The sequence below is a fragment of the Scyliorhinus torazame genome, chromosome 2 (genome assembly GCF_047496885.1).
Source record: "Scyliorhinus torazame isolate Kashiwa2021f chromosome 2, sScyTor2.1, whole genome shotgun sequence".
Lineage (NCBI taxonomy): Eukaryota > Metazoa > Chordata > Chondrichthyes > Carcharhiniformes > Scyliorhinidae > Scyliorhinus > Scyliorhinus torazame.
The window spans coordinates 122,795,654-122,822,701 of NC_092708.1; the positions used below are offsets into that span (position 1 = coordinate 122,795,654).

The 27,048-nt window shown below is 50.8% G+C and overlaps 1 protein-coding gene across 1 annotated transcript in view; it reads right to left on the reverse strand.

Moving 5' to 3' along the window:
• The window catches only part of dnah9l (dynein, axonemal, heavy polypeptide 9 like), a 1,249,478-nt gene that overhangs the window by 981,286 nt on the left and 241,144 nt on the right, over window positions 1-27,048 (reverse strand). The window contains exons 15-16 of the mRNA XM_072476205.1: window positions 21,566-21,732; window positions 8,858-9,080 (exon numbers count right to left, since the gene is read on the reverse strand). Coding sequence (XP_072332306.1) covers window positions 8,858-9,080; window positions 21,566-21,732 — 390 coding nt within the window. The remainder of the gene's footprint in view (window positions 1-8,857; window positions 9,081-21,565; window positions 21,733-27,048) is intronic.

Below are 27,048 nucleotides of genomic sequence, written 5' to 3' on the forward strand. Positions count from 1 at the left end.
CAACGGGGCCAGCATAGTTGCCAGATTGGGGAGGAACTTCCCATAATAGTTTACGAAGCTGAGAAAAGAACGAAGATGCGAAGTATCAGTCGGGGCGGGAGCCTGTTGAATCTGCGCACCTTCTCTGCGACGGGATGCAAACCTTCGCGGTCCACCCGATAACCCAGGTAGACTACTTGCTTCGCCTGAAATACGCACTTTGTGCGACGTAAACAGACTCCAGCCTCCAAAAGGCGTCTAAGGACAGCCTCCAGATTTTCCAAATGTTCCTGCTCCGACGTCCCTGTGATCAAAACATCATCTAAGTAGACAGTGACATGTGGTAAACCTCTCAAAATGCCCTCCATAACGCATTGAAAAATAGCGCAGGCAGAGGATACTCTAAAGGGCAAACGTGTATATTCATACAGGCCCCGGTGTGTATTAATGGTTACATATGGTCGGGAGGCAGGGTCCAGCTCCAACTGTAGTTAGGCGTGACTCATATCTAACTTTGTAAACGAGAGTCCACCTGCAAGCTTTGCGTAGAGATCCTCTATGCGAGGCATTGGATATCGGTCGAGTCGGGAAGCCGTATTCACTAAGTTTATAGTTGCCGCACAAGCGAACTGTGGCATCTGGCTTCATTACAGGTACAATTGGTGCTGCCCAGTCAGCGAAACGGACTGGTCTGATAATACCCAAAGTTTCCAAACGAGTGAGCTTCCCTTCTACCTTCTCAAGCAAGGCGTAAGGCACCGGGCGCGCCCGGAAATAGCGCGGCGTGGCTCCTGGTTCAACTTGGATATGGGCTACGGCCCCTTTTATTTTCCCCAAACCGGGCTGGAATGCATCTGGGTATCGTCCTAGCACCTCAGTCAACACTCCGGAAACTGTTTGGAGGATGTGCTGCCACTGCAAGCGCAAATGGAGCAACCAGTCCCGACCCAACAGGCTGGGCCCATGGCCGCGTACCACGATAAGTGGGAAACGCCCCTCCTAGCGTCCATAAACAACAGGGGTCATCGAAGTTCCTGCAATGTCCAATGGTTCCCCCGTGTAGGTGGCCAACCTGGCCTGTGTGTCGGTTAATGTAAGGGTCTGAATACCCTGCTTGATGCAGTCGAATGTTCTCTGGGCGATCACGGAGACCGCTGCGCCAGTGTCCAACTCCATCTCAAGCGGGTGACCATTGACCCGTACTGTCACCTTAATGTGGGCCACATGGTGAGCTGCCACACAATGCAGCTGCAGGCAGTCGTCCTCCGTCTCGACGTCCTCAGGAGCAGTCGCCGCAGGTTCATCCACATGGAAGGTATGGCCCCTGGGCTGGTCCCAGTTTCGGTCGGAACGACGGCGCCTCTGGTGCCCCCAGGACCGGCGTCCGCAACGGGGTCGGCGCCTACAAGTCTGACACGGACATGGCTCCTCATCCATTGGTTCTGGAGAAGGCTCCCTTCGGGGAGGAATGTCCGATGGCCACTGGCATCGATCCAGACGTCGTCTCGCCCAAGGTACCGCAGGAGTGCGGGGGGACGTTTTCGGACGGAAGGGGTTGCGCCCCAAGGCATGCACTTCCATTCCCTGTATCTCCTGCACTCCTCGTTCTGCGCTCTCTCGGAACAATACTATTTGAATGGCCTGTTGAAAAGTCAATGTTGGCTGAGCTAACAACTTTCTCTGGGTGGCCGCATTGTTAATACCGCAAACCAAACGGTCGCGTAACATTCCTGAGAAGGTCTCATCATAGTCACAGTACTCCGCAATCCTACGTCGACTGGATAGAAAGTAGGCAAGGGATTCTCCTGGGGTCTTCTCAGCGGTATTAAACCGGTAACGTAGGACAATCGTGGACAGGGTTGGGTTAAAATGCTGCCCCACTAAATTCACAAGTTCATCAAACGTTTTGGTGTCTGGTACAGCTGGGTACGTAAGGCTCCTAATCACCCCAAACGTATGCGGGCCGCAGGCGGTGAGCAATATGACCACCCGGCACTCGTTTTCGGTGATATTGTTTGCCCGGAAATAGTAACGCATCCGTTGTGCATACTGGTTCCAGCTTTCCAGCGCAGCATCAAAAACATCCAAACGTCCGTACAGAGGCATGGTGTAATAGAAAGCAACTTCCAACCTGGATCCAACAAAAATCCAGGGAGGTGGCTTCAACAGTGTAGACAGCTATTCACTTTAACCCTCGTCGACAGTTTTGTGAGGGCCACGAAGAATCCAGCACGAGTTTCAAGGATACAAAGAAATAACATTTATTTATTTACAATAACATATATATATATATATGTTTAAATAATTTTTATGAAGGTTTTCATAAAATATCAATAACAAAATGAAAAAAAGAACCCAACAGGGTTAAGTACAAAACACAGTCTAGAAAAGCAACCCTCCATACCCCCCTCCCCCCGTACATAAATAATAAATTAACATTAACACCCCGACTTGACACAACAGGTATATACAGCCCCTCAGACCCTTCAGTGTAAATAACAAGAACAAAAATAATTATAAAGTAATCCCCCTCCCCCCCCCACCACCACCCCTGCCCCCCCCCCCCCCCCCGAGTTGCTGCTGCCATTGACTAATGTCTACCGTTCTGCCAGGAAGTCTAAGAACGGTTGCCTCTGCCTAAAGAATCCTTGTATCGACCATCTCAAGGCGAATTTCACCCTCTCCAATGTAATGAACCCCGCCATTTCGCTGAACCAGGATTCCATGCTTGGGGGCCTCGCATCCTTCCACTGAAGAAGAATCCTTCGCTGGGCTACCGGGGACGCAAAGGCCAGAATACCGGCCTCTTTCGCCTCCTGCACTCCCGGCTCCTCTGCCACCCCAAATATTGCGAGCCCCCAGCCCGGTTTGACCCTGGATCCTACCACCCTCGACACCGTCCTCGCTACGCCCTTCCAAAATTCCTCCAGCGCTGGGCATGCCCAGAACATATGGGTGTGATTTGCTGGGCTCCCTGAGCACCTAACACACCTATCCTCACCCCCATAAAAATGGCTCATCCTTTTCCCGGTCATGTGTGCCCTGTGCAGCACCTTAAGCTGTATGAGGATGAGTCTCGCGCACGAAGAGGAAGAGTTAACCCTCCCAAGGGCATCTGCCCACGTCCCTTCCTCAATCTCCTCTCCCAACTCCTCCTCCCACTTACCTTTCACCTCCACCACCGAGGCCTTCTCCTCCTCCTGCATCACCTGGTACGTTTCCGAGACCATCCCCACTCCCACCCAACCCCCCGAGAGCACCCTGTCCTGTACTGTGTATGGCAGTAGCCGCGGAATTCCACCGCCTGCCGTCTGGCAAACGCCCTTACCTGTAAGTACCTGAAGGTGTTCCCCGGGGGGAGCCCGTACTTCTCCTCCAGCTCACCCAGGCTCGCGAACTTCCCGTCCACAAACAGGTCCCCCAACTTTCGAATCCCTGCCCTGTGCCACCCCGAAAACCCTCCAGCTGTTCTCCCTGGGGCGAACCGGTGGATCTCCCGTATTGGGGTCCAAGCCGAGGCCCCAACTTCCCCGCTATGCCACCTCCACTGCCCCAAAAGTTTGAGGGCAGCCGCCACCACCAGGCTCGTGGTATACCTCCTTGGAGGGAGCAGCAGCGGCGCTGTTGCCAGCGCCCCCAGACTCGTACCCACATAAGACGCCGTCTCCAGCCTTTTCCATGCAGCCCCCACCCCCTCCATCACCCACTTGCGCACCATCGTCGCATTGGGGGCCCAGTAGTACCCACAGAGGTTGGGCTGCGCCAGTCCCCCCCTACCTCTACTCCGCTCCAGGGACACCCTTCTCACCCTCGGAGTCCCTCGCGCCCACACAAACCCCATTATACTCCTGTTAACCGGCCTAAAAATGCCTTCGGGATAAACACAGGGAGGCACTGGAACAGGAACAAAAACCTTGGGAGCACAGTCATTTTGATTGCCTGCACCCTACCCGCCAAGGACAGCGGCAACGCGTCACACCTCTTGAACTCCTCCTCCATTTGCTCCACCAGCCCTGTAAAATTAAGCCTATGCAGGGCCGCCCAGCTCCTGGCCACCTGGACCCCCAAATACCTAAAGCTCCTCTCCGCCCTTTTCAGTCCCCTGGGTGAACCACGAACAGCTCGCCCTTCCCCATGTTGAGCTTGTACCCCGAAAAGTCCCCGAATTCCCTAAGAATCCTCATTACCTCCGGCATTCCCCCCCACCGGGTTCGCCACATACAACAGCAGGTCGTCCGCATAGAGCGACACCCTATGCTCCTCCCCACCCCGCACCAACCCCCTCCAGTTCCTTGACTCCCTCAGTGCCATAGCCAGGGATTCAATCGCCAGTGCGAAGAGCAGGGGGGACAGGGGACACCCCTGCCTCGTCCCTCGGTGCAACCAAAAGTATTCGGACCTCCTCCTGTTTGTGGCCACACTCGCCATTGGGACATCATACAACAGCCTAACCCACCTGACAAACCCCTCCCCAAACCCGAACCTCTTCAGCACATCCCACAGGAACCCCCACTCTACCCTATCGAAGGCTTTCTCAGCATCCATCGCCACCATTATCTCCGCCTCCCCCTCCCTCGCCGGCATCATGATAACGTTCAAAAGCCTCCGCACATTCGCGTTCAACTGCCTCCCCTTCACAAACCCCGTCTGGTCTTCATGGATGATCTGCGGCACACAATCCTCAATCCTCGTGACTAAGACCTTCGCCAGCACCTTGGCATCTACATTTAGCAAGGAAATCGGTCTGTAACACCCACACTGCAGGGGATCCTTGTCCCGCTTCAGGATCAAGGAGATCAGTGCCCGGGACTTCGTCGGGGGCAAGGCGCCCCCCTCCCTTGCCTCATTGACGGTCCTGACTAGCAACGGGCCCAACAGGTCCATATATTTTTTATAGAATTCGACGGGGAAACCGTCCGGCCCCGGTGCCTTCCCCGCCTGCATGCTTCCTATCCCTTTGGTCAGCTCCCCCAGCCCAATCGGGGCCCCCAATCCTGCCACGAGTCCCTCTTCCACCTTTGGAAACATCAATTGGTCCAGGAAGCGGCCCATCCCTCCCTCCTCCAGTGGGGGCTCGGATCGGTACAATTCCTCGTCAAAGTCCCTGAAGACCCCATTGATGCCAAACCCACTCCGCACCACACTCCCTCCCCTGTCCTTAACTCCCCCGATCTCCCTAGCTGCGTCCCGCTTCTGAACCTGATGCGCCAGCATCCGGCTTGCCTTTTCCCCATACTCGTAAATCGCCCCCTGGGCCTTCCTCCACTGCACCTCCACCTTCCTGGTGGTCACCAGGTCGAATTCGGCCTGGAGGCTGCGCCTCTTCCTCAACAATCCTTCCTCGGGCACCTCCGCATACCGCCTGTCTACCCTCACCATCTCCCCCACCAGCCTCTCCCTCTCCCCCCGCTCTCTCCGCTCCTTGTGGGCCCTAATGGAGATCAGCTCTCCCCTCACCACCGCCTTCAGCGCCTCCCATACCATCCCCACTCGGACCTCCCCGTTGTCGTTGGTCTCCAAGTACCTCTCTATACTCCCTCGGACCCGCTCACTCACCTCCTCTTCCGCCAACAGCCCCACCTCCAAGCGCCGCAGCGAGCACTGGTCCCTCTCCTCCCCCATCTCCAAGTCCACCCAATGCGGGGCATGGTCTGAAATGGCTATTGCCGAATACTCAGTACCCTCTACTCTCGCTATCAGCGCCCTACTCAAAATGAAAAAGTCGATTCGGGAATAAGCCTTATGGACATGTGAGAAAAATGAAAATTCCCTAGCACCTGGCCTTGCAAATCTCCAAGGGTCCACCCCTCCCATCTGGTCCATAAACCCCCGCAGCACTCTAGCCGCCGCAGGCTTCCTACCTGTCCTGGAGCGATCCAGTGCCGGATCTAGCACCGTGTTAAAGTCTCCCCCCATTATCAGGCCCGCCACTTCCAAGTCTGGGATCCGACCCAACATACGCCGCATAAAACCCGCATCATCCCAATTCGGGGCATACACATTGGCCAGTACCACCCTTTCTCCCTGCAGCTTACCACTTACCATTACGTACCTACCGCCATTGTCTGCCACAATGCTCAACGCCTCGAATGACACCTTCTTTTCCACCAAGATCGCCACCCCTCGAATTTTGGCATCCAGCCCCGAGTGAAACACCTGACCTACCGACCCTTTCCTCAATCTTACCTGGTCTGCCACCTTCAGGTGTGTCTCCTGGAGCATAACCACATTCGCCTTGAGCCCCTTCAGGTGCGCGAACACGCGGGCCCGCTTAACCATTCAGTCCCCTTACATTCCAGGATCAGGGGGCTACCCTACCCGCCCCCCCCCCCCCCCCCACCCCCCACCCCCACCCCACCCACCCCCGCCGACTAGCCATTACCCCTCCTCGGCCAGCCACGTGCCCGCACCACCATTCCTCACAGCGGCATAACCCCGTTTCGGACCCCCCCCCCCACTCGCTCCAGCTCCCCTTTGACCATAGCAGCAGCAAATCCTCCCCCCCCCGGCTAGTACCCATCCTAGCTGATTTACTCCCCCCATTGCACTTCCGCAAGTCAGCCGACTCCTGCTGACCCCGGCCACTCCCGACTCTCCTTCGACTCCTCCCATTGTGTGACAAACCCTCCTCTCCCGTTCCCCATCCATAGGCTCTCCCCCTCCCTCTTCCATTCTAAGCGCGGGAAACAACCCCTGCTTCCCCACCCCGGCCCCGCCCCCTCCAGTCTTCAGCGTGGGAAAAAGCCCGCGCTTTCCACCTACCCAGCCCCGTCACCTCTGACGCAGCTCCTTTTACAGGCCCAGTCCCCTCACCCCCGACTCGGGCCTCCCCCTCTCCCGCGGGGCCCCATCTCACCGCCGGCCATCCACCCCTGTTCCATTTACCTACCCCCCTCCAAGAGCCCCCCCCCGACCAACCCAACCAAAACAGTGCCCAACCCACCCCAACCACCCTCACCGACCCGAAAGAGAAAAACACAGAGAAAAAGAAACCAGGAGCAAAGCAAAGGCGCCCCCCTCAAAAAAAAAAATAACATATCAACCGCAGTCCCCAATCGCCCATCCCGACCCTCAATCTGTGTCCAACTTCTCGGCCTGAACAAAGGCCCATGCCTCCTCCGGAGACTCAAAATAATGGTGCCGGTCCTTGTAGGTAACCCTCAGTCGCGCCGGCTGCAACATTTCAAACTTCACCCCCTTCCTGTGCAGCACCGCCTTCGCTCGATTGTACCCGCCTTCCTCTTCGCCACCTCTGCACTCCAGTCCTGGTATATTCGAACCTCCGCGTTCTCCCACCTGCTGCTCCTCTCCTTCTTGGCCCACCTGAGCACACACTCCCGATCGACGAACCGATGGAACCTCATCAGCACCGCCCGCGGAGGCTCGTTGGCCTTGGGCTTCCTCGCCAGCACTCCATGGGCCCCTTCCAGCTCCAGGGGCCCCTGGAAGGACCCCGCTCCCACAGCGAGTTCAACATGGTGACCACATAGGCCCCCACGTCCGGCCCCTCTGGGAGGCCCAGAATCCGCAGGTTCTTCCACCTCGACCGATTCTCCATCTGCTTGAACCGCTCCTGCCATTTCTTGTGGAGCGCCTCGTGCGCCTCCACCTTTACCGCCAGGCCTAAGAGCTCGTCCTCGTTGTCGGAGATCTTTTGTCGGGCCTCGCGGATCGCCTGGGCCGTCTGTGTCTCCAGCAGCTTATCAATAGAACCCTTCATCGGCTCAAGCAGGTCCGCTTTAATCTCTCTGAAGCAGCGCTGGATACCCTCCTGCTGCTCCTCTGCCCACTGCATCCACGTGTCTGGTCTCCGCCCGCCGCCATTTTGTTCTTCTTCCCTCGCACCATTTTCGGGTCCACCACCACCTTTTTAGTCACCCCGCTCCTAGTAGAAGCCATATTAATATCGGGGAGCTGTTATAATCTCCTTCCCACACCGGGAAACGTCGTAAAAGTGCCGCTGGGGGCCCTGAAAAGAGCACAAAAGTCCGTTTTTGCGGGAGCCGCCGAATATGCGACTTAGCTCCGCATAGCCGCAACCGGAAGTCCCAATAACATATATATACACAACAGCAGCAACCTCACTTGCTGCTTACTCCTTCCTGCTGGTTCCAAACTGGCCAGCTTCATTTATGCAGGGAGTCTGCGAATGATTTCTCCGCCCCCCTCATTGGGGAAGCTCATACTCCCACAGGATTGTGGGATTGTCATTGGTCCCCAGCCAATGGTAAGCAGGCAGGTTATAACAGTTATCAATGTGGTTTCCCCATTGTATAGACCCCCCGTCGCCTAGGAACCCGTGGTGGGGGTCGCCATCAGTAGAACTAGATGATCCTGGCAGGGGGAACAGCCAGAAAGTTCTGGCCAAATTCAAAAAATGTTTATACAACACTTTCAGGTAACAATACCAACAACAACACATGTCAAATAGTTCAGCATATGTTAAGGAAGGACAACTGAATCAGGAACTATGCACATTGGCTCCCCATAGAGAGGTGGTAGCAGATGTGGTATTCTCACAAACCGCAGAGAATTAAGAAGATTATTATTATTGTTGATGCCAATGTTGAGATCACAGTTAAGGATGTATGTGCTACAGACCACAATGAAAGGAAATAATGTATTCGTATTGCCATATTATTTTTAAAAACTGAACAGGTTCAATAAATTCTGCTCTCTAATTTTAAAATATTCTTGATATCACTAATTTGAAAGTTGTAGCAAAGAAGAATAAAAGTTTTAAGAACTTAAGATTTGAACAACCAATGCTCAAACAATAATAACTGCTTCGATAAAAGCAAAGCAAAACCAAAATTTAAAGTGTCAGAAAAATGTCAGGCGATACCAAAAGTTATTGCTTCAACCAAAAGGTATTTACCGCAAGGTCTGCATAAATATATTCAGGAAACTGCTGTCCATAAGTTTTTAACAAATCTGCTGTTTCTTTCAGAGATTCAAAAGCATTGTCTGTAGCTGATTGCCTGTCCCGGACGGCCATTAGATGTGTCATGATTTGAACCAGTCTAACATAATCGCCATCCTCGACTTTCTTTGAAATGCCCTCCTCGGTTACAGCAATAAATGACACCAATTGATTTACACTGGAAAGACAAAGCAGCAAAAATCAAAATCCAGTAATATTAAATTTAAAACCATCCAGAGAATGGCACCTCAGGTCCAAGTACAGAATTCAACAGACCAAACATTTCCTACATATTTCTCTTGCTTGATGACTTGAGCTGAAAAAGACATGGGGCAGGATTTTGGGTTGGGATCTTGACGTTAAGGTCAAATGGGATTCCTGACCCCACACTGAATTGGGAATAGACATCTGGATGTGATTTTCCTTGATTGGCCTATTATTAGCCAGAGAATGCACTCACCATCCAATTTGGAGCCATCCAGCCCAGAAGGACCTGCCGCATGTCATTTCACTGTTTCAGAGAAAGGATTCCTCCATCATAAGGTGCCCTCTTAGCACCTTTAAAGAATTTACACTAAAAAAATGGCCACAGCTTTCAGGCCAGAAAACCAGAACGGTGGTTAGTGGTGCAAAATAGTGCACCTGCTCGCCTCTGTACGATTCTGCCCGAGCTTCGGCAGCAGATTGGCGGAGATAAGAAGGGTGGCAGGTTGGAGATGGAGACAATAAGCGTTCACAATCATTGTTTGCAGTCAGATAAAATGATTAAGCTCTCAACAGTCTGGATCAATTCAGGACAGTGGCATGAAATAAGGATGGAATCATTTGAAAGGATATGGGAATTTTTGGCAAAGAACAAATATGATAGTTCCAATATTTAACTGGAAGAAATTGTACTCATCCAAGATTAAATACCATAAAACATAGTGACAGGAGATGAATCAAGAGTTGTAATGGAAAGATAGAACTCATGGACAACATCATACATGTGGAAGCTGGCCCCAAATTGTGGATTATGTCACCAATGAGCAGCAAGTAGTTGAGGAGGTCAAGGATATATCTGTGGCGATCTGTGGAGGCATCTGTGCCAGGTGGTAAAGAAGTTATTACAGGAGGCACTGTGGTAATAATCAGATAGGTAACTGTGAAACCAAGCAAGGCCAATCCGATAAGCTGGAAAACAGGAGGAAGGTGGTGTGGTTAACCATACTCAAAGCTTCCAAGAGGCCAAACAGGGGGAAGTCGTATAGTACACTGCTGGGAAAATAAAGGTATTTTAAGGGATTTATATTTGCATTGGTAAACATTAAAAATAAGGTATAGTTTTAAAAGGGTTTAATTTAATGTCTCTTTGCCTCGAAGGGTAAAATGTATCATAGAATCATGGAATATACAGTGCAAAAGGAGGCCATTCGGCCCATCGTGCCTGCACCGGCCCTTGAAAAGAGCATCCTACCTAACCATACGCCTCCGACCTATCCCCGTAACCCAGTAACCCCACTTTTTGGACACTAAGGGCAATTTATCATGGCAATTCGTCTAACCTGCACATCTTTGGACTGTGGGAGGAAACCGGAGCACCCGGAGGAAACCCACGCAGACATGGGTAGAACATGCAGACTCCACACAGACAATGACCCAAGCCGGGAATCAAACCTGGGACCCTGGAGCTGTGAAGCAACTGTGCTAACTACTGTGCTACCGTGTTGCCCATTTATAGTTAGATTCATGCTGGACAAAGGTCTTTGCACGTATTGGGGTTGGATAAGGTACAACTGGGTTTCTATTGTGCTTACGGTGTAAAAAAAACAAATATGTGAGTGGTGCTGAGAAACCTGTAAGGTAACAAGCTTTTAAATTTTAGTTTATCTAATTTGAGAGCAATTGTAGGCAGGATACTGGGGAATGAATACCTCCCAACTCTGCCAGAAGAAACTGGACAGGACAAGGGAGTTGCAAAGATGAAAGCTTCCGAAGGAACAGAATACAGTCCAGATAGCCAGGGATTTGGGTCAGAAAGACTGTCTAAGACAATTGGAGTTAAGTGGACAGAGATTAAGGTATTGTTCAGAAGAATTCAAGGAAGAGTAAAGAAAGTGTTCTGAGTTAAAGAGATATTTGGAACAATTAAATTTTTTTTTTTAAATTTAGAGTACCCAATTCTTTTTTTTCCCAATTAAGGGGCAATTTATCAAAAAATTTACAGTGCAGAAAGAGGTCATTTGGCCCATCGAGTCTACACCGGCCCGTGAAAGAGCACCCTACTTAAACCCACACCTCCACCCTATCCCCGTAACCAGCAACCCCACCTAACCATTGGACACTAAGGGACAATTTAGCGTGGCTAATCCACCTAACCTACACATCTTCGGACTGTGGGAGGAAACCGGAGCGCCCGGAGGAAACCCACACTGACACGAGGTGAACTGTGCAGATTCCGCACAGACAGTGACCCAAGACGGGAATCAAACCTGGGTCCCTGGAGCTGTGAGGCAGCAGTGCTAACGACTGTGCCACTGTGCCACCCCAATTCAGCATGTCAATTCACCCACCGTGTACACCTTTTTGGGTGTGGGGGTGAGACACTGGGAACTACAGATTAGTGAACCCAACATCTGTGGTGGGTAAGTTATTAGAAGGTATTCTGAGAGACAGGATCTACAGGCATTTAGAGAGGCAAGGACTGATGAGGGACAGTCAGCATGGCTTTGTGGGTGTAAAACCATGTCTCACAAATTTGATTGAGTTTTTTGAAGGGGTAAACAAGAAGGTAGGTGAGAGTAGTGCAGTTGACGTTGTGTACATGGACTTTAGCAAGGCCTTTGACAAGGTACCACATGGTAGGTTGTTGCATAAAGTTAAATCTCACGGGATCCAGGATGAGGTAGCCAATTGGATACAAAATTGGCTTGACAACAGAAGACAAAAGATGGTTGTAGAGTTTGTTTTTCAAACTGAAGGCCTGTGACCAGCGGTGTGCCTCAGGGATCAGTGCTGGATCCACTGTTATTTGCTATTTATATTAATGATTTGGATGAGAATTTAGGAGGCATGGTTAGTAAGTTTGCAAATGACACCAAGATTGGTGGCATAGTGGACAGTGAAGAAAGTTATCTAGAATTGCAATGGGATCTTGATCAATTGGGCCAGTGGGCTGATGAATGGGAGATGGAGTTTAATTTAGATAAATGTGAGGTGGTGCATTTTGGTAGATCGAATCGGGGCAGGACCTACTCAGTTAATGGTGGGGTGTTGAGGAGCGTTATAGAACAAAGAGATCTAGAAGTATAGGTTCATAGCTCCTTGAAAGTGGAGTCACAGGAGGACAGGGTGGTGAAGAAGGCATTCGGCATGCTTCGTTTCATTGGTCAGAACACTGAATTGAATACTCTAATTTTATTTTTTAAAAAGAACATTGAGACTTCCGGTTGCAGCAATGCTCAGCTAAGCCATACGTTTCGGCGGTTCCAGCTCCGACGGACTTTCAGGCTCTTTTTGAGAGCCCCAACGGGAATTCTTTTTGACAAAACCCGGTGTCGGATGAAGAAATAAGGAGTCCCCCCCCCGCAGTGTGCAGGAAAAAGATCGGGGGCGGTGGCCAGATCACGAAGGATCCTCGAGGGCAGCGGCAGAGAAAAGAAGCAAGCAAGATGGCGTCGGAGGGAGGCCAGGCGACATGGGGGCCAGATCAGGATGAATTCCTCAGAAGGTGTGTGGAGGAGTTAAAAAAGGAGGTGCTGGCCCTGATGTTGCTGGCAATCGATGGGCTCAAAGAAACACAAAAGGCCCAGGCGATAGAGCTCCATGTGGTGAAGGAGAAGGTAACTGAAAACGAGGATGAGATCCTGGGCCTAGCGGTCAAAATGGAGACGCACGAGGCGCTACATAAGAAGTGCATCAATAGAATTGAAGTCCTGGAAAATAGATCAAGGAAAAAGAACCTCCGGATCCTGGGTCTCCCCGAGGGAGTGGAGGGAGCTGACGGCGGGGCTTATTTGAGCACGATGCTACATTCGCTAATGGGAGTTGCGGCCCCCTCGGGCCCCTTGGAGGTGGAAGGGGCTCACCGTGTCCCTGCGAGGAGACCAAAGGCTGGAGAACCACCAAGGGCAATGGTCGTGAGATTTCACCGCTTCAATGACAGAGAGGTTGTTTTGAGCTGGGCCAAGAAGGTACGGAGTAGCAGATGGGAGAATGCAGTGATACGAGTGTATCAGGACTGGAGCGCGGAGGTGGCGAGAAGGAGAGCGAGTTTCAATCGAGCCAAGGAGGTGCTGCATAAGAAGAAAGTAAAGTTTGGGATGCTGCAGCCGGCGCGATTATGGGTCACGTACCACGATAGACACTATTATTTTGAAACGTCGGAAGAAGCATGGACCTTCATCCAAAAAGAGAAACTGGACCAGAACTGAGGGACTGATGTTGGGGGGGAAACGACAATGTTGATGTATAGAAATGTAAATTGGGGAAATGGAGGTTCACTGTATCGGGACGGTCTTTGACGGGGGGGGACACTGAGAAATGTGGGCGCCGGTGGGGAAAAAGGGACATAGGTGGGGGATGGGGAATGGGAACGGGGCTGTAGGGGGAGCTGCGCCATAGGGGGCGGGACGGTTCTAGGAAAGCGCGGGTCTTCTCCCGTGCTAGAGAGATGATGGTGGGAAGACAGGCGCAAGGAGGATGGGAGTTCCACACACGGGGGGGTCAAGGAGAGAGCAGGAGAAGCCGGGGTCAGTTGAAGTCAGCTGACTTTCGGAAGCAATATGGGGGGAGTAACCATGCTAGATGGGGATCTAGCGGGGGGGGGATAACTGTGTTGCTGCTGCTGGGATCGAGAGGGAGCTGGTAAGAGAAGAGATGGTCGGGGCGGGAATGCGCCACCTGGGGGACTGGTGGGTGCGCGGGACCTGGACGTGGGACTGGCCCAGAGTGGGTGATGGCTAGTCGACGGGGGGGCGGGCAGCCCCCCAATCCGGTTGATCACGTGGAACGTGAGAGGCCTAAATGGGCCGATTAAGAGGGCCCGAGTGTTCGCGCACTTAAAAGGACTGAAGGCAGACATGGCCATGCTTCAGGAGACGCATCTGAAGGTGACGGATCAGGTTAGGTTAAGGAAAGGATGGGTGGGACAGGTGTTCCACTCAGGGCTGGATGCAAAGAATAGAGGGGTGGCTATATTGGTGGGGAAACGGGTGTCGTTCGAGGCTAGGAATATAGTAGTGGACAACGGTGGCAGATATGTGATGGTGAGTGGCAGATTGCAGGGAATGGAGGTCGTGCTGGTAAATGTATATGCCCCGAACTGGGACGCTGCGGGATTTATGAAGCGGATGTTGGGACGTATCCCGGACCTGGAGGTAGGAAACTTGGTAATGGGGGGGGGGATTTCAATACCGTGCTGGACCCAGGGTTAGATAGATCTAGATCCAGGACCGGAAGAAGGCCAGCAGCGGCCAAGGTGCTTAGGGGGTTTATGGACCAAATGAGGGGAGTGGATCCGTGGAGATTTGCTAGGCCGCTGGCCAAAGAGTTCTCCTTTTTCTCCCATGTCCATAAGATATACTCCCGGATAGATTTCTTTGTTTTGGGTAGGTCACTGATTTTGAGGGTGGAAGGAACGGAGTATTCGGCCATAGCTGTTTCAGACCATGCCCCGCCCTGGGTGGATCTGGAACTAGGAGAGGAGAGGGAACAGCGCCCACTCTGGCGACTGGATGTGGGATTATTGGCGGATGAGGGAGTCTGTGGAAGGGTGCGGGGATGTATCGAAAGGTACCTGGAGGCCAATGATGATGGGGAGGTCCAAGTGGGGGTAGTATGGGAAGCGCTGAAGGCGGTGGTCAGGGGAGAGTTGATCTCCATCAGGGCTTACAAGGGGAAGACAGAGGCCAAAGAGAGGGAGAGATTACTGGGGGAGATTTTGAGTGTGGATAAAAGATATGCGGAGGCCCCGGACGAAGGACTATATAGGGAGAGGCGAAGACTCCAGACGGAGTTTGACCTGCTGACCACAGGGAATGCAGAGGCACAGTGGAGGAAGGCACAGGGGATGAGATACGAGTATGGGGAAAAGGCGAGTCGGCTGCTGGCCCACCAGCTTCAGAAGAGGACAGCAGCGAGGGAAATAGGGGGAGTTAGGGATGAAATGGGAACTACAGTGCAGAGTGTAGGGAAGGTAAATGAGGTGTTTAAGACCTTTTATGAGATGTTATATAGGTCCCAACCCCCGGAGGGAAAAGAGGAGATGCAGCAGTTTCTGGACCAACTAAGGTTCCCGAGGGTGGAGGAGCAGGAGGTGGCAGGCCTGGGGGCGCCAATTGGGGTGGACGAGGTGACTAAAGGGCTGGGGAACATGCTGGCAGGGAAGGCCCCGGGACCAGACGGGTTCCCGGTGGAATTTTATAGGAAATATGTGGACTTGCTGGCCCCGCTGCTGGCAAGAACCTTTAATGAGGCCAGAGAAGGGGGGACTCTACCCCCGACAATGTCGGAGGCGACAAAATCACTAATCCTGACGCGAGATAAAGATCCGCTGCAATGCGGGTCTTATAGGCCTATCTCGCTCCTGAATGTGGACACCAAGTTGCTGGCAAAAGTGCTGACAATGAGGATAGAGGATTGTGTCCCAGGGGTGGTGCACGAAGACCAGACAGGATTTGTAAAGGGGAGACAATTGAATGTCAACGTGCGACGGCTATAATAGGGGTGATAATGATGCCCCCAGCAGAGGGGGAGGCAGAGATAGTGGCAGAAATGGATGCAGAGAAGGCATTTGATAGGGTAGAGTGGGAGTACTTATGGGAGGTGCTGAGGAGGTTTGGGTTCGGGGAGGGGTTTGTCAGCTGGGTTAAACTCATCTATGGGGCCCCAGTGGCAAGTGTAGTCACAAATCGGCAAAGATCGGAGTATTTTCGGTTACATAGGGGAACAAGGCAGGGGTGCCCTCTGTCCCCATTACTGTTCGCGTTGGCAATTGAACCACTGGCCATAGCGCTGAGAGACTCTAGGAAATGGAGGGGGGTGGTTAGAGGGGGAGAGGAACACCGAGTGTCACTACGCAGATGACCTACTGCTGTATGTGGCGGATCCAGTGGGGGGGGATGACAGAGATTATGCAGATATTGAGGGAGTTTGGAGACTTTTCGGGATATAGGCTTAACATGGGAAAGAGTGAGCTTTTCGTAATACACCCTGGGGACCAGAGTAGAGGGATTTCTTTCTGCCGCTAAGGAGGGCAGAAAGAAACTTCCGATATTTGGGGATTCAGATAGCCAGGAGCTGGGGAACATAACACAAACTCAATCTGACTCGGCTGGTGGAGCAGATGGAAGAGGATTTCAAAAGGTGGGATATGCTGCTGCTGTCACTGGCGGGCAGAGTGCAGGCGATTAAGATGATGGTCCTCCCAAGGTTTCTATTTGTGTTTCAATGTCTCCCCATCTTGATCACTAAGGCCTTTTTTAAGAAAATAGATAGGAGCATTATGAGCTTCGTGTGGGCAGGGAAGGCCCCGAGGGTAAGGAGGGGGTTCCTGCAACGTAGCAGGGACAGAGGGGGACTGGCGTTGCCGAATTTAGGCAACTATTACTGGGCCGCCAATGTGGCGATGATCTGCAAGTGGATGATAGAGGGAGAGGGGGAGGCGTGGAAGAGGCTGGAGATGGCGTCCTGTAAAGGAACGAGCTTAAAAGCGCTGGTGACGGCGCCGCTACCGCTCTCTCCGAAAAGGTTTACCACGAACCCAGTGGTGGCGGCAACATTAAGTATCTGGGGGCAATGGAGGCGACAGAAGGGTGTGTTGGGAGCCTCGGTGTGGTCCCCGATCAGGAACAACCATAGGTTTGCCCCAGGAAGGTTGGACGGAGGGTTACAGAGCTGGCACCGGGCAGGAATTAGGAGAGTGGGAGACTTATTTATAGATGGGACGTTTGCGAGCTTGGGAGCGCTAGAGGAAAAGTATGAGCTACCTCCGGGGAATATCTTTAGGTATATGCAGGTGAGAGCGTTCACGAGACAACAGGTGAGGGGATTTCCACTGCTCCCTACACAGGGGATCCAGGATAGAGTGCTTTCGGGGGTGTGGATCGGGGAGGGCAAAGTGTCCGAAATATACCGGGAGATGAGAGAAGAGGGGGAGGAGCTGGTAGAAGAGCTGAAAGGAAAATGGGAAGAAGAGCTCGGGGAGGAGATTGAGGAGGGTTTGTGGGCTGATGCCCTAAGTAGGATAAATTCCTCTTCCTCGTGTGCCAGGCTTAGCCTGATCCAATTTAAGGTGCTACATAGAGCACACATAACGGGAGCGAGGCTGAGCAGGTTCTTCGGAGTGGAGGACAGGTGCGGGAGGTGCGGGGGAAGCCCGGCGAACCACACACATATGTTTTGGTTGTATCCAGCACTGGAGGAGTATTGGAGGGGAGTGGCAAGAGTGATCTCGAAGGTGGTGAAGGTCCGGGTCAAGCCAGGCTGGGGGTTAGCTATATTTGGGGTAGCGGATGAGCCGGGAGTGCAGGAGGCGAAAGAGGCCGATATTGTGGCCTTTGCGTCCCTGGTAGCCCGGCGAAGGATTTTACTCATGTGGAAGGAAGCAAAACCCCCCGGCGTGGAGGCCTGGATAAACGATATGGCAGGGTTCATACAACTGGAACGGATGAAGTTTGCGCTGAGAGGATCGGCTCAGGGGTTCTCCAGGCGGTGGCAACCGTTCTTTGACTATATAGCGGAACGTTAGGGGAAAATAGATAGCCAGCAGCAGCAGCCCAGAAAGAGGGGGGGGGGGCAACTTGTTTATGTTCTAGTTGGGGTGGAGGGGGGGGGAGCACTATTTCTTGTCACTTTGTTAGTTCACTACTTTATTTAAACAATGTTATCTATTAGTTATTGTGTTACCGTTTTTGTTGATTTGTAAGGGGGAAAAATTGTGTTTGAAAACTTTAATAAAATGTATTTTTTTAAAAAAAAGAACATTGAATACAGGAGTTGGGATGTCTTGCTGAAGTTGTACAAGACATAAGTAAGACCACACTTGGAATACTGTGTACAGTTCTGGGCACCCCATTATAGAAAGGATATTATTAAACTAGAAAGTGTGCAGAAAAGATTTACTAGGATGCTACCGGGACTTTATAGTTTGAGTTATAAGGAGAGGCTGGATAGACGGGGACGTTTTTCCCAGAAGCATAGGAGACTTGGGGGTGATCTTATAGAGGTCTATAAAATAATGAGGGCCATAGATAGTCAACATCTTTTCCGAAAGATAGGGGAAACTAGAGGGCATAGGTTTAAGGTGAGAGATTCAGAAGGGTTCAGGGGGGCACTTTTTTCACACAGAGGGTGGTGAGTGTCTGGAACGTACTGCTAGAGGCAGTAGTAAATGCGGGTACAATTTTCATCTTCCCATCCGGTTATAACATCAACTGGAATCGTAACAACTGTGGTAACAGTCATAGAGGATGCCGGTTAAGACTTTATTTTGGGCTGTGAGAGTGATTTAAACAGAGTTGCAGAAAAGGTGAACATGGGCATACAAAAGATAAATTGCAGGCCATTCAGCCCAACCAGTCCATGTGAATGTTTAAGCTCCACTCGAGCTTCCTCAAATATTTCCTCATTCAGGTCTATCATCAGAATCCTCTACTCACTTCTCAGCCATCATTACATGTTTGGCTTCCACTCCCTGGGGTAGCACAAGTTTCCACCATTTGGGTAAAGACATTCTTTCTGAATTCCCCAATGGATTTTTTGGTGATAACTTGATGGTTTCCTGTTATGCCCTTTCTCACAGGAGGAAACATTCTATCCATAGTCACTACATTCTAATTTTCCCTTCCGTGTACCCGAACAGGCACCATAGTGTGGTGACTTGGGGATTTTCACAGTAACGTCATTGCAATGTTCATGTAAGCCTACTTGTGACACTAATAAAAAAGTACCCAATTCATTTTTTCCAATTAAGGGGCAATTTAGCTTGGCCAATCCACGTACCCTGTACATCTTTTGGATTGTGGGGACGAAACCCATGCAAACACAGGGAGAATGTGCAACTCCACACGGACAGTGACCCAGAGCCTGGATCGAATCTGCTACCTCGGCACCATGAAGCTGTATTGCTAACCACTGCACCACCATGCTGCCCTCAAATAAAGATTATTATTATCAAAACTTTTCTTAACTTTAAAGATCTCTATGATGTCAACACTGGACCTTATTTTATCAAAAGAGAAGGTACTTGTCATTCCTTTCCTGATACATATCCCTGGATTTCTGGTATTTTCCTTGTAAATCTTCACCACACTCTCTAGTACCTCTATATGCATTTTATAGTATGCAAACCAGAATTAAACGCAGTACTCGAACAAGGTTTAATACAGGTTTAAATAACTCCCTTTTTTTCAATTTTATCCATCTAGAAATAAAGCCCAGTATTTGCATAGTTTTTTCTATTGCCTTTTGCCCTGTAGTGTAACTTCTAGTGATTTGTGAAATCACTCTTTTCTCTACTCCACCTAGACTTGCACAGTCTGAGTATTAAGGGACTTCCGTATTCTTCCTATCAAAATTGTTCCACCTCACATTTGTCAGTGTTATACTTAATTTGCCAATTATTTGCCCATTCCACAAGTTTATTAATATCCTCCTATAATTTGTTGCAGTCCTCCTCAGAATTGCCTATTAGGAATCCCTCTCCGCTACCCAATTTGGTGTCATTCGCAAAATCGTGGGAAAAATAAACCCGAATGGGAACAGAGTCCCATAACGTGATTAGCCCAGTGTCTCCCAGCGCTTATAGTGCTGAGAAACACCATGCTACCGAACGGCCATTTGGGTAAATCGAGGGCCTCAGTCGGGAACACGCAGCTGGGGCCGAACTTAGTCCCATTTTTTGCACTGAGGAGCATCCGCTCGGCGAAACCCTTCAGTGCAGGGAGAGATAAGGATGCCATTTTTAAATGACAACCCGACCTCTCAACCCCACAAACTTCCAAAACTCACCTATAACGGGGTCTTCTCCTCGCACTCCCCCACACCGGGCACCCCCAGGCCCAATCCCCATCGCAAGAAAAATGCTAGATTGGCACCTTGGCACTGACAGCCTGGCAGTGGCCCTGCAAGCTGGCAATGCCACCTGGGCATCTTGGCAGTGCCAAGCTGGCACGCAGGTGGCACTGTCAGGGTGCCAGACTGGCAGTGTCAAGGTGCCCAGGTGTCACCATGTCCAGAGGGGAAGCACCTGGGGACTTCTGATCCCCTGGGGTACCCCCATAAGTGCATTTCCATCTGATCCCCGTTTTTGGAGACCAGCACTGAACAGCGCTTGCCCAAGGTCTCCAAGGCGAGGGGGTTAGATTCCACTCCATGGTTAGATGCATCTTAGACCGAGACTAGCTGTCACTCTAATAAGCAGATTTTTCAGAAAGTGATCCTGCCTACAATGGATGGGATTCACATCGCGAGATCACTTAAGATCTCACGAGGCTTGAGAAGCCGGGTAGATCCTGGAAGAGGGATCTTCCGACATCTAAAGACTGCGCCGTGCTGCTTTTCGGGCGCAAAGTAACTGGTAGATCTCGTCCTGTGTTTTTAATTTCAAAACTCAAGTCATTAAAGTAAATTGTGAACTGCAGTGGTCCAAGCACTGATTCTTGTGGAACACCATTCCCCACTCTGATAATTACCCTTTCATTGAGAAATGACAACACGTTCAAGGAATTAGAAAACATAGCAAATAGGTGCAGGAGAAGGCACATTTATCTCTATTCCCCTTGATCCCTTTAGCCGCAAGGGCCACGTCCAGCTCTCTCATGAATATATCCAATGAACTGGTCCCAACAGCTTTCTGTGGTAGAGAATTCCACGCGTTCACAACGCTCTGAAAGAAGAAGTTCTTCCTCATCTCAGTCCTGAATGTTTACCCCTTATTCTTAGACTGTGACAACTAGTTCTGGGCATCCCCAACATTGGAAACATTCTTCCCACATCTAGCCTGTCTAGTCCCATCAGGATTTCATATATTTCTATGAGATCCCCCCCTTATTTTTCTAAACACCAGTGAGTACAAGCCCAGTGGATCCAGTCCTTCTTCATATGTCAGTCCTGCCATTCTGGGAATTAGTCTGGTGAACCTTCGCTGGACCCCCTCAATAGCGACAATGCCCTTCCTCAAATTGGGAGACCAAAACTATACACAATACTCAAGGTGTGGCCTCACCAAGGCCCTGTATAACTGCAGCAAGACATCCCTACTCTTATACGTGAATCCTCTTGCTATGAAGGCCAGCATGCCATTAACATTCTTCACCGCCTGCTGTACCTGCATGCTAAAAAAAAAGGAGAGATTGAAAATTGGGCTGTAGTACGCAAGGTCAGAGATCAATGATTTTTAATTAAAATGGCTGTCTTGAAAGAGAAGTCAAAACTCCTGAGGAAACAATGATGGTAAGTAATATAATATTTTTGTTTTAAGTTAGCTATGAGATTTATTACTTCAGTCAATTTGATGTTGTTAGAGCTCAGAAGGTGGATGCTCAACAAGGTTTAAAATTTTGTTTCAATTGGGTTTGTCTTGTGCATATTTTGACTCATATATCAAAAGAAAAAATGATAAACATGTAGTTTTACTCTTCGTAACTACTCAGTTTGGAAACTACTGCAATAGTATTTCCTTACCTATCGATGACATGGTTTAGAAGGTGTTCCTTAAACATCCAGCTCCATCTTTTTATTGTATTTAACAAAGATGATTTGAATGGTTTGATGCACACTTGAAACCATCCAAATGTGTGGACATCTTCAAAGACACTAACTTGAACATATAATGATTCATAAATATTGATCTAGAAAAAGAAAAAAGTAATTTTAAAAAGGGTAATCTATTAATTGCACGCCTGGAGTAATTTATATTGTATCTTTACTGAAGCATATCTCAAGATTTTTCTTCAGCTGTTTCAGACCCTAATTTGTTCATCTTATTAAGTATTGAAATGCTTCATACTGTCCTAGAGCAGAATGATTAATTTAGCAATGTCTTCACATGGATTTATGCCTTTAAGCTTTCTTTGAAGTACTTCACGGTAACATGGTATCAAGCGCATAAAAATATATCTCCATACCGCTCAAGAATATTCCCAAATTAATGTAATCTACAATTAACTTGAAAAGAATTGTAAATATATTACTTGTACAGGAGTCTAGTCTGAGATTTTCCCGTGGATGCAGCAAATCTAGTCATTCCAGAGAACAGACAAAGTGCCTTTCATTTAGGGGTGTGACATTGCTACTCAGTATCTCACTGCACAATAATATATTGCAGGGGTATATCAACAGTACTCCTTGTAACTGCAACTGGAAATTGGGGGTGATGCAGTTTTAACCTGCACTATCCAATTTTCTCATGTATTACTGGGCGGCCAATGTGGAGAAGATTTTGGGATGGTGCAGAGAATCGGACACCATGGGCGGGATTCTCCGACCCCCCGCCGTGAAACCCGCGCCCGCCGGTTGCCGAATTCGCCGGCACCGGATATTCGGCGGGGGCGGGAATCGCGCCGCGCCGGTTGGCGGCCCCCCCCCCCCCGGCGATTCTCCGGCCCGTGATGGGCCGAAGTCCCGCTGCTGGAATGCCTGTCCCGCCGGCGAGAATCAAACCAGCTCTCTTACCGGCGGGACAAGGCGGCGAGGGCGGGCTCCAGGGGGTGCCCCCATGGTGGCCTGGCCCGCGATCGGGGCCCACCGATCCGCGGGCGGGCCTGTGCCGTGGGGGCACTCTTTTCCTTCCGCCTTCGCCATGGTGGTCTCCACTATGGCGGAGGCGGAAGATACCCCCTCCACTGCACATGCGTGGGGATGCCGTGAGCGGCCGCTGACGCTCCCGCGCATGCGCCGCACGGCAAAGTCAGTTTCGCGCCAGCTGGCGGGGCACCAAAGGCCTTTCCCGCCAGCTGGCGGGGCGGAAATCAGTCCGGCGCGGGCCTAGCCCCTCAAGGTGAGGGCTCGGCCCCTCAAGATGCGGAGAATTCCGCACGTTTGGGGCGGCGCAATGCCGGACTGATTTGCGCTGTTTTTGGCGCCGGTCGGCGGACATCGCGCTGATTGCGGGGAATCCCGCCCCATATGGGGAAGGATGGAGGCAATTTCAAGTAAAGGGCTGAGCCTCTGGGTTCCAGTAACGGCACTACTCCAGTGACTTATATCTCAAACCCAGTGGTGATCTCCACTTTGAAGATAAGGAGGTAGCTCAGACAACATTATAAGTTGAGTGCCGTGTCATTATTGGCTCCAATTAGTGGTAACCATTTGTTTGCGCCATCAGGTTTTTACGGCGTGGGAAGGGAAGGGGCAAGAGTGCTTTAGAGCCCAGTTTTTAGAGGGATGGTTCGACAGTTGGGAGGAGTTCTCGGCGAAATTCCAACTATCAGTTGCGATAGTTTCAAATGCACAACTTAGTTTATGGTGCTTTCCCTGCGTTCCCCTCGGCTCCACAGTCTTCCCTGTGGGGGAAAATCTTATGGTTGCGATGACTGGAGGTGGGGGAGGGGGAGGGGATCTTGAATAGAATATGAGGGGTCCATCTCATTGGAATCTACGCCACTTGATTGGGTGAAGTTGAAGTGGGAGGAATTGGGACCCATCATAGATGAGAGTGTGTGGCACGGGGCCCGTTGTAGGGTAAATTCTACCTCATCATGCAAGCGGCTCAGCCTGATCCAACTCAATGAAGTTCACAGAGCTCATCGAACCAAAAATAGAATGAGCGGGTTCTTTGATGGAGTGGAGGTAAAATGTGAGCGGTGTTCTCGTGGGCCCACCAACCATACCCACATGTTCTAGTCTTATCTAAAGATGGTGAGTTTTGGGGTCTCCTTCTTTAGCACCATGTCAGTGGTTCGTAATATCGAACTGGAGCGTAGTCTGTTGATGGCCATTTTTGGGGTATCGGACTCGCCGGGTTGCAGACAGGGCGTGAAGACGGATACGCTCGCCATTGCCTCGCTGATAGGTCGAAAGCGAGCTATGCTGGGATAGAGAGCATCTGTTCTGCCTAGTGCCTCGGCCTGGTTGGGTGACTTTGTGGATCTGTTATACCTGGATAATGTGAAGTACACCGTTGGAGGGTCAGAGGAGGGATTCCACCTGAGGCGAAACTAAAGAATGAATTCCCGCGATGGGCGGACGTTGTGGGTGGCCTGTTGGGGGAGGGATTCTCGGTTTCTGAGAATAAGTGTTGACGCCAACACAGAATTCGTGGACTTTCGCGGCAGAAAAACTGGCGTCGAACCTCGACCGATTCCGATATTGCTAAGGGACCAGCACTGGCACCACGTGGAACACAATCAATTCTGCTCGCATATACACACTGCACTCACCACACACATCATCCCAACCAATAAGATGGCAGCGAGGAGAGCAGCCCCGAGGTTTACCAATGCCTATCTGGAGACCCTGTTGGAGACGGTGGAGGAGTGGTGGATGACATTATAGCCCAGCCTGAGAAGGAGGCTGCCAGCTGATGCCGTTTGCTGTGCCTGGGAGCAGGTGGCAGAGGCCCTGAGCGCCGTGGGCAACACCATTCAGACAGGCCAGCAGTGCCTGAAAAAACTGCGCAACCAGCTCAGGGCGGCTAGGGTGAGTAGGCACCTCTGCGCCCCTGGCAGTAACCCACTTCCCACACACACGTAACCCCACCTCCTCCACCAGGAGGATGGCCGACCCCCACCCTGCACCACATGCCGGTACACATACCAGCTGCCATGGCCGGGTGCCATGGTCTCTGAGGGCACCAGCTACCCACCCCCTGGGATGCATACATTGGACTGTCAACACGGCGCATGATTACGCTTAGTTTACTAGATGGGTCAGGTTTTAGAGTAATGTTGCTGGGGGGGGGGGGGGGGATCTGCTGACGAGGGAGGGACTTCGTTGGAGGGACACTGAGGAGGTCGGGGGTGGGAGCCGCTCTGGAGTGGGCCAGAGGAGGTGCGGCGCAGGGGCTGGAGGCGAGCCCAAGCAAGGGGATGGCTGATCGGCGGGGGCACTTTGCCCCCCAATTAGGCTGATCACCTGGAATGTTCGAGGCTAAATGGGCCGGTAAAGAGGGCATGGGTGATGCACGATCAATTGCACAAAGACTAAAGTTGGTTACAACTGTGGCTTTATTACAGTCAGATGCGTGGCCTCCTGCTGCAGCTGGCGAAATGCAGGGCACTGGAGGTCATGCATATTTATACAGTTCTCCCTGCGCAGAGCCAGCCGGCAGGAGCGACCGGCGAACCTGTAGTGCAGGTCCTACCTTACATCTCCCACTACAGTGGATCACCACATTCACCCCGTGTTAAAAATGAGTCCGGCGGGGGGTGACGTGAAACTATATACAATTAGTGCAATTATGTAAAGTGGTAGGGAAAGAAAAGTCCATGTTCACGGTCCGGAGTCCGTCAAAGGTTCAGCCGGCTCTCGGGGGGCTGGGTGGGAGTGGGGAAGATCTCGGAAACTTACCAGGTGATGCAGGAGGAGGAGGAGGCCTCGGTGGAGGAGCTAAAGGGTAAGTGGGAGGAGGAGTTGGGTGAGGAGATTGACGAGGGGACGTGGGCAGATGCCCTGGGGAGAGTGAACTCTTCCTCTTCATGCGCGAGGCTCAGCCTCATACAGTTTAAGATGCTGCACAGGGCATACATGACGGGACAAGGATGAGCAGGTTCTTTGGGGGTGAGGACATAAGAACATAAGAACTAGGAGCAGGAGTAGGCCATCTGGCCCCTCGAGCCTGCTCCACCATTCAATGAGATCATGGCTGATCTTTTGTGGACTCAGCTCCACTTTCCGGCCCGAACACCATAACCCTTAATCCCTTTATTCTTCAAAAAACTATCGATCTTTATCTTAAAAACATTTAATGAAGGAGCCTCTACTGCTTCACTGGACAAGGAATTCCATAGATTCACAACCCTTTGGGTGAAGAAGTTCCTCCTAAACTCAGTCCTAAATCTACTTCCCCTTATTTTGAGGCTATGCCCCCTAGTTCTGCTTTCACCCGCCAGTGGAAACAACCTGCCCGCATCTATCCTATCTATTCCCTTCATAATCTTATATGTTTCTATAAGATCCCCCCTCATCCTTCTAAATTCCAACGAGTACAGTCCCAGTCTACTCAACTTCTCCTCGTAATCCAACCCCTTCAGCTCTGGGATTAACCTAGTGAATCTCCTCTGCACACCCTCCAGTGCCAGTACGTCCTTTCTCAAGTAAGGAGACCAAAACTGAACACAATACTCCAGGTGTGGCCTCACTAACACCTTATACAATTGCAGCATAACCTCCCTAGTCTTAAACTCCATCCCTCTAGCAATGAAGGACAAAATTCCATTTGCCTTCTTAATCACCTGTTGCACCTGAAAACCAACTTTTTGCGACTCATGCACTAGCTCACCCAGGTCTCAATGCACAGCAGCATGTTTTAATATTTTATCATTTAAATAATAATCCCTTTTGCTGTTATTCCTACCAAAATGGATAACCTCACATTTGTCAACATTGTATTCCATCTGCCAGACCCTAGCCCATTCACTTAGCCTATTCAAATCCCTCTGCAGACTTCCAGTATCCTCTGCACTTTTTGCTTTACCACGTATCTTAGTGTCGTCTGCAAACTTGGACACATTGCCCTTGGTCCCCAACTCCAAATCATCTATGTAAATTGTGAACAGTTGTGGGCCCAACACTGATCCCTGAGGGACACCACTAGCTACTGATTGCCAACCAGAGAAACACCCATTAATCCCCACTCTTTGCTTTCTATTAATTAACCAATCCTCGATCCATGCTACTACTTTCCCCTTAATGCCATGCATCTTTATCTTATGCAACAACCTTTTGTGTGGCACCTTGTCAAAGGCTTTCTGGAAATCCAGATATACCACATCCATTGGCTCCCCGTTATCTAGCGCACTGTTAATGTCCTCAAAAAATTCCACTAAATTAGTTAGGCATGACCTGCCCTTTATGAACCCATGCTGCGTCTGCCCAATGGGACAATTTCCATCCAGATGCCTCGCTATTTCTTCCTTGATGATAGATTCCAGCATCTTCCATACTACCGAAGTTAAGCTCACTGGCCTATAATTACCCGCTTTCTGCCTACCTCCTTTTTTAAACAG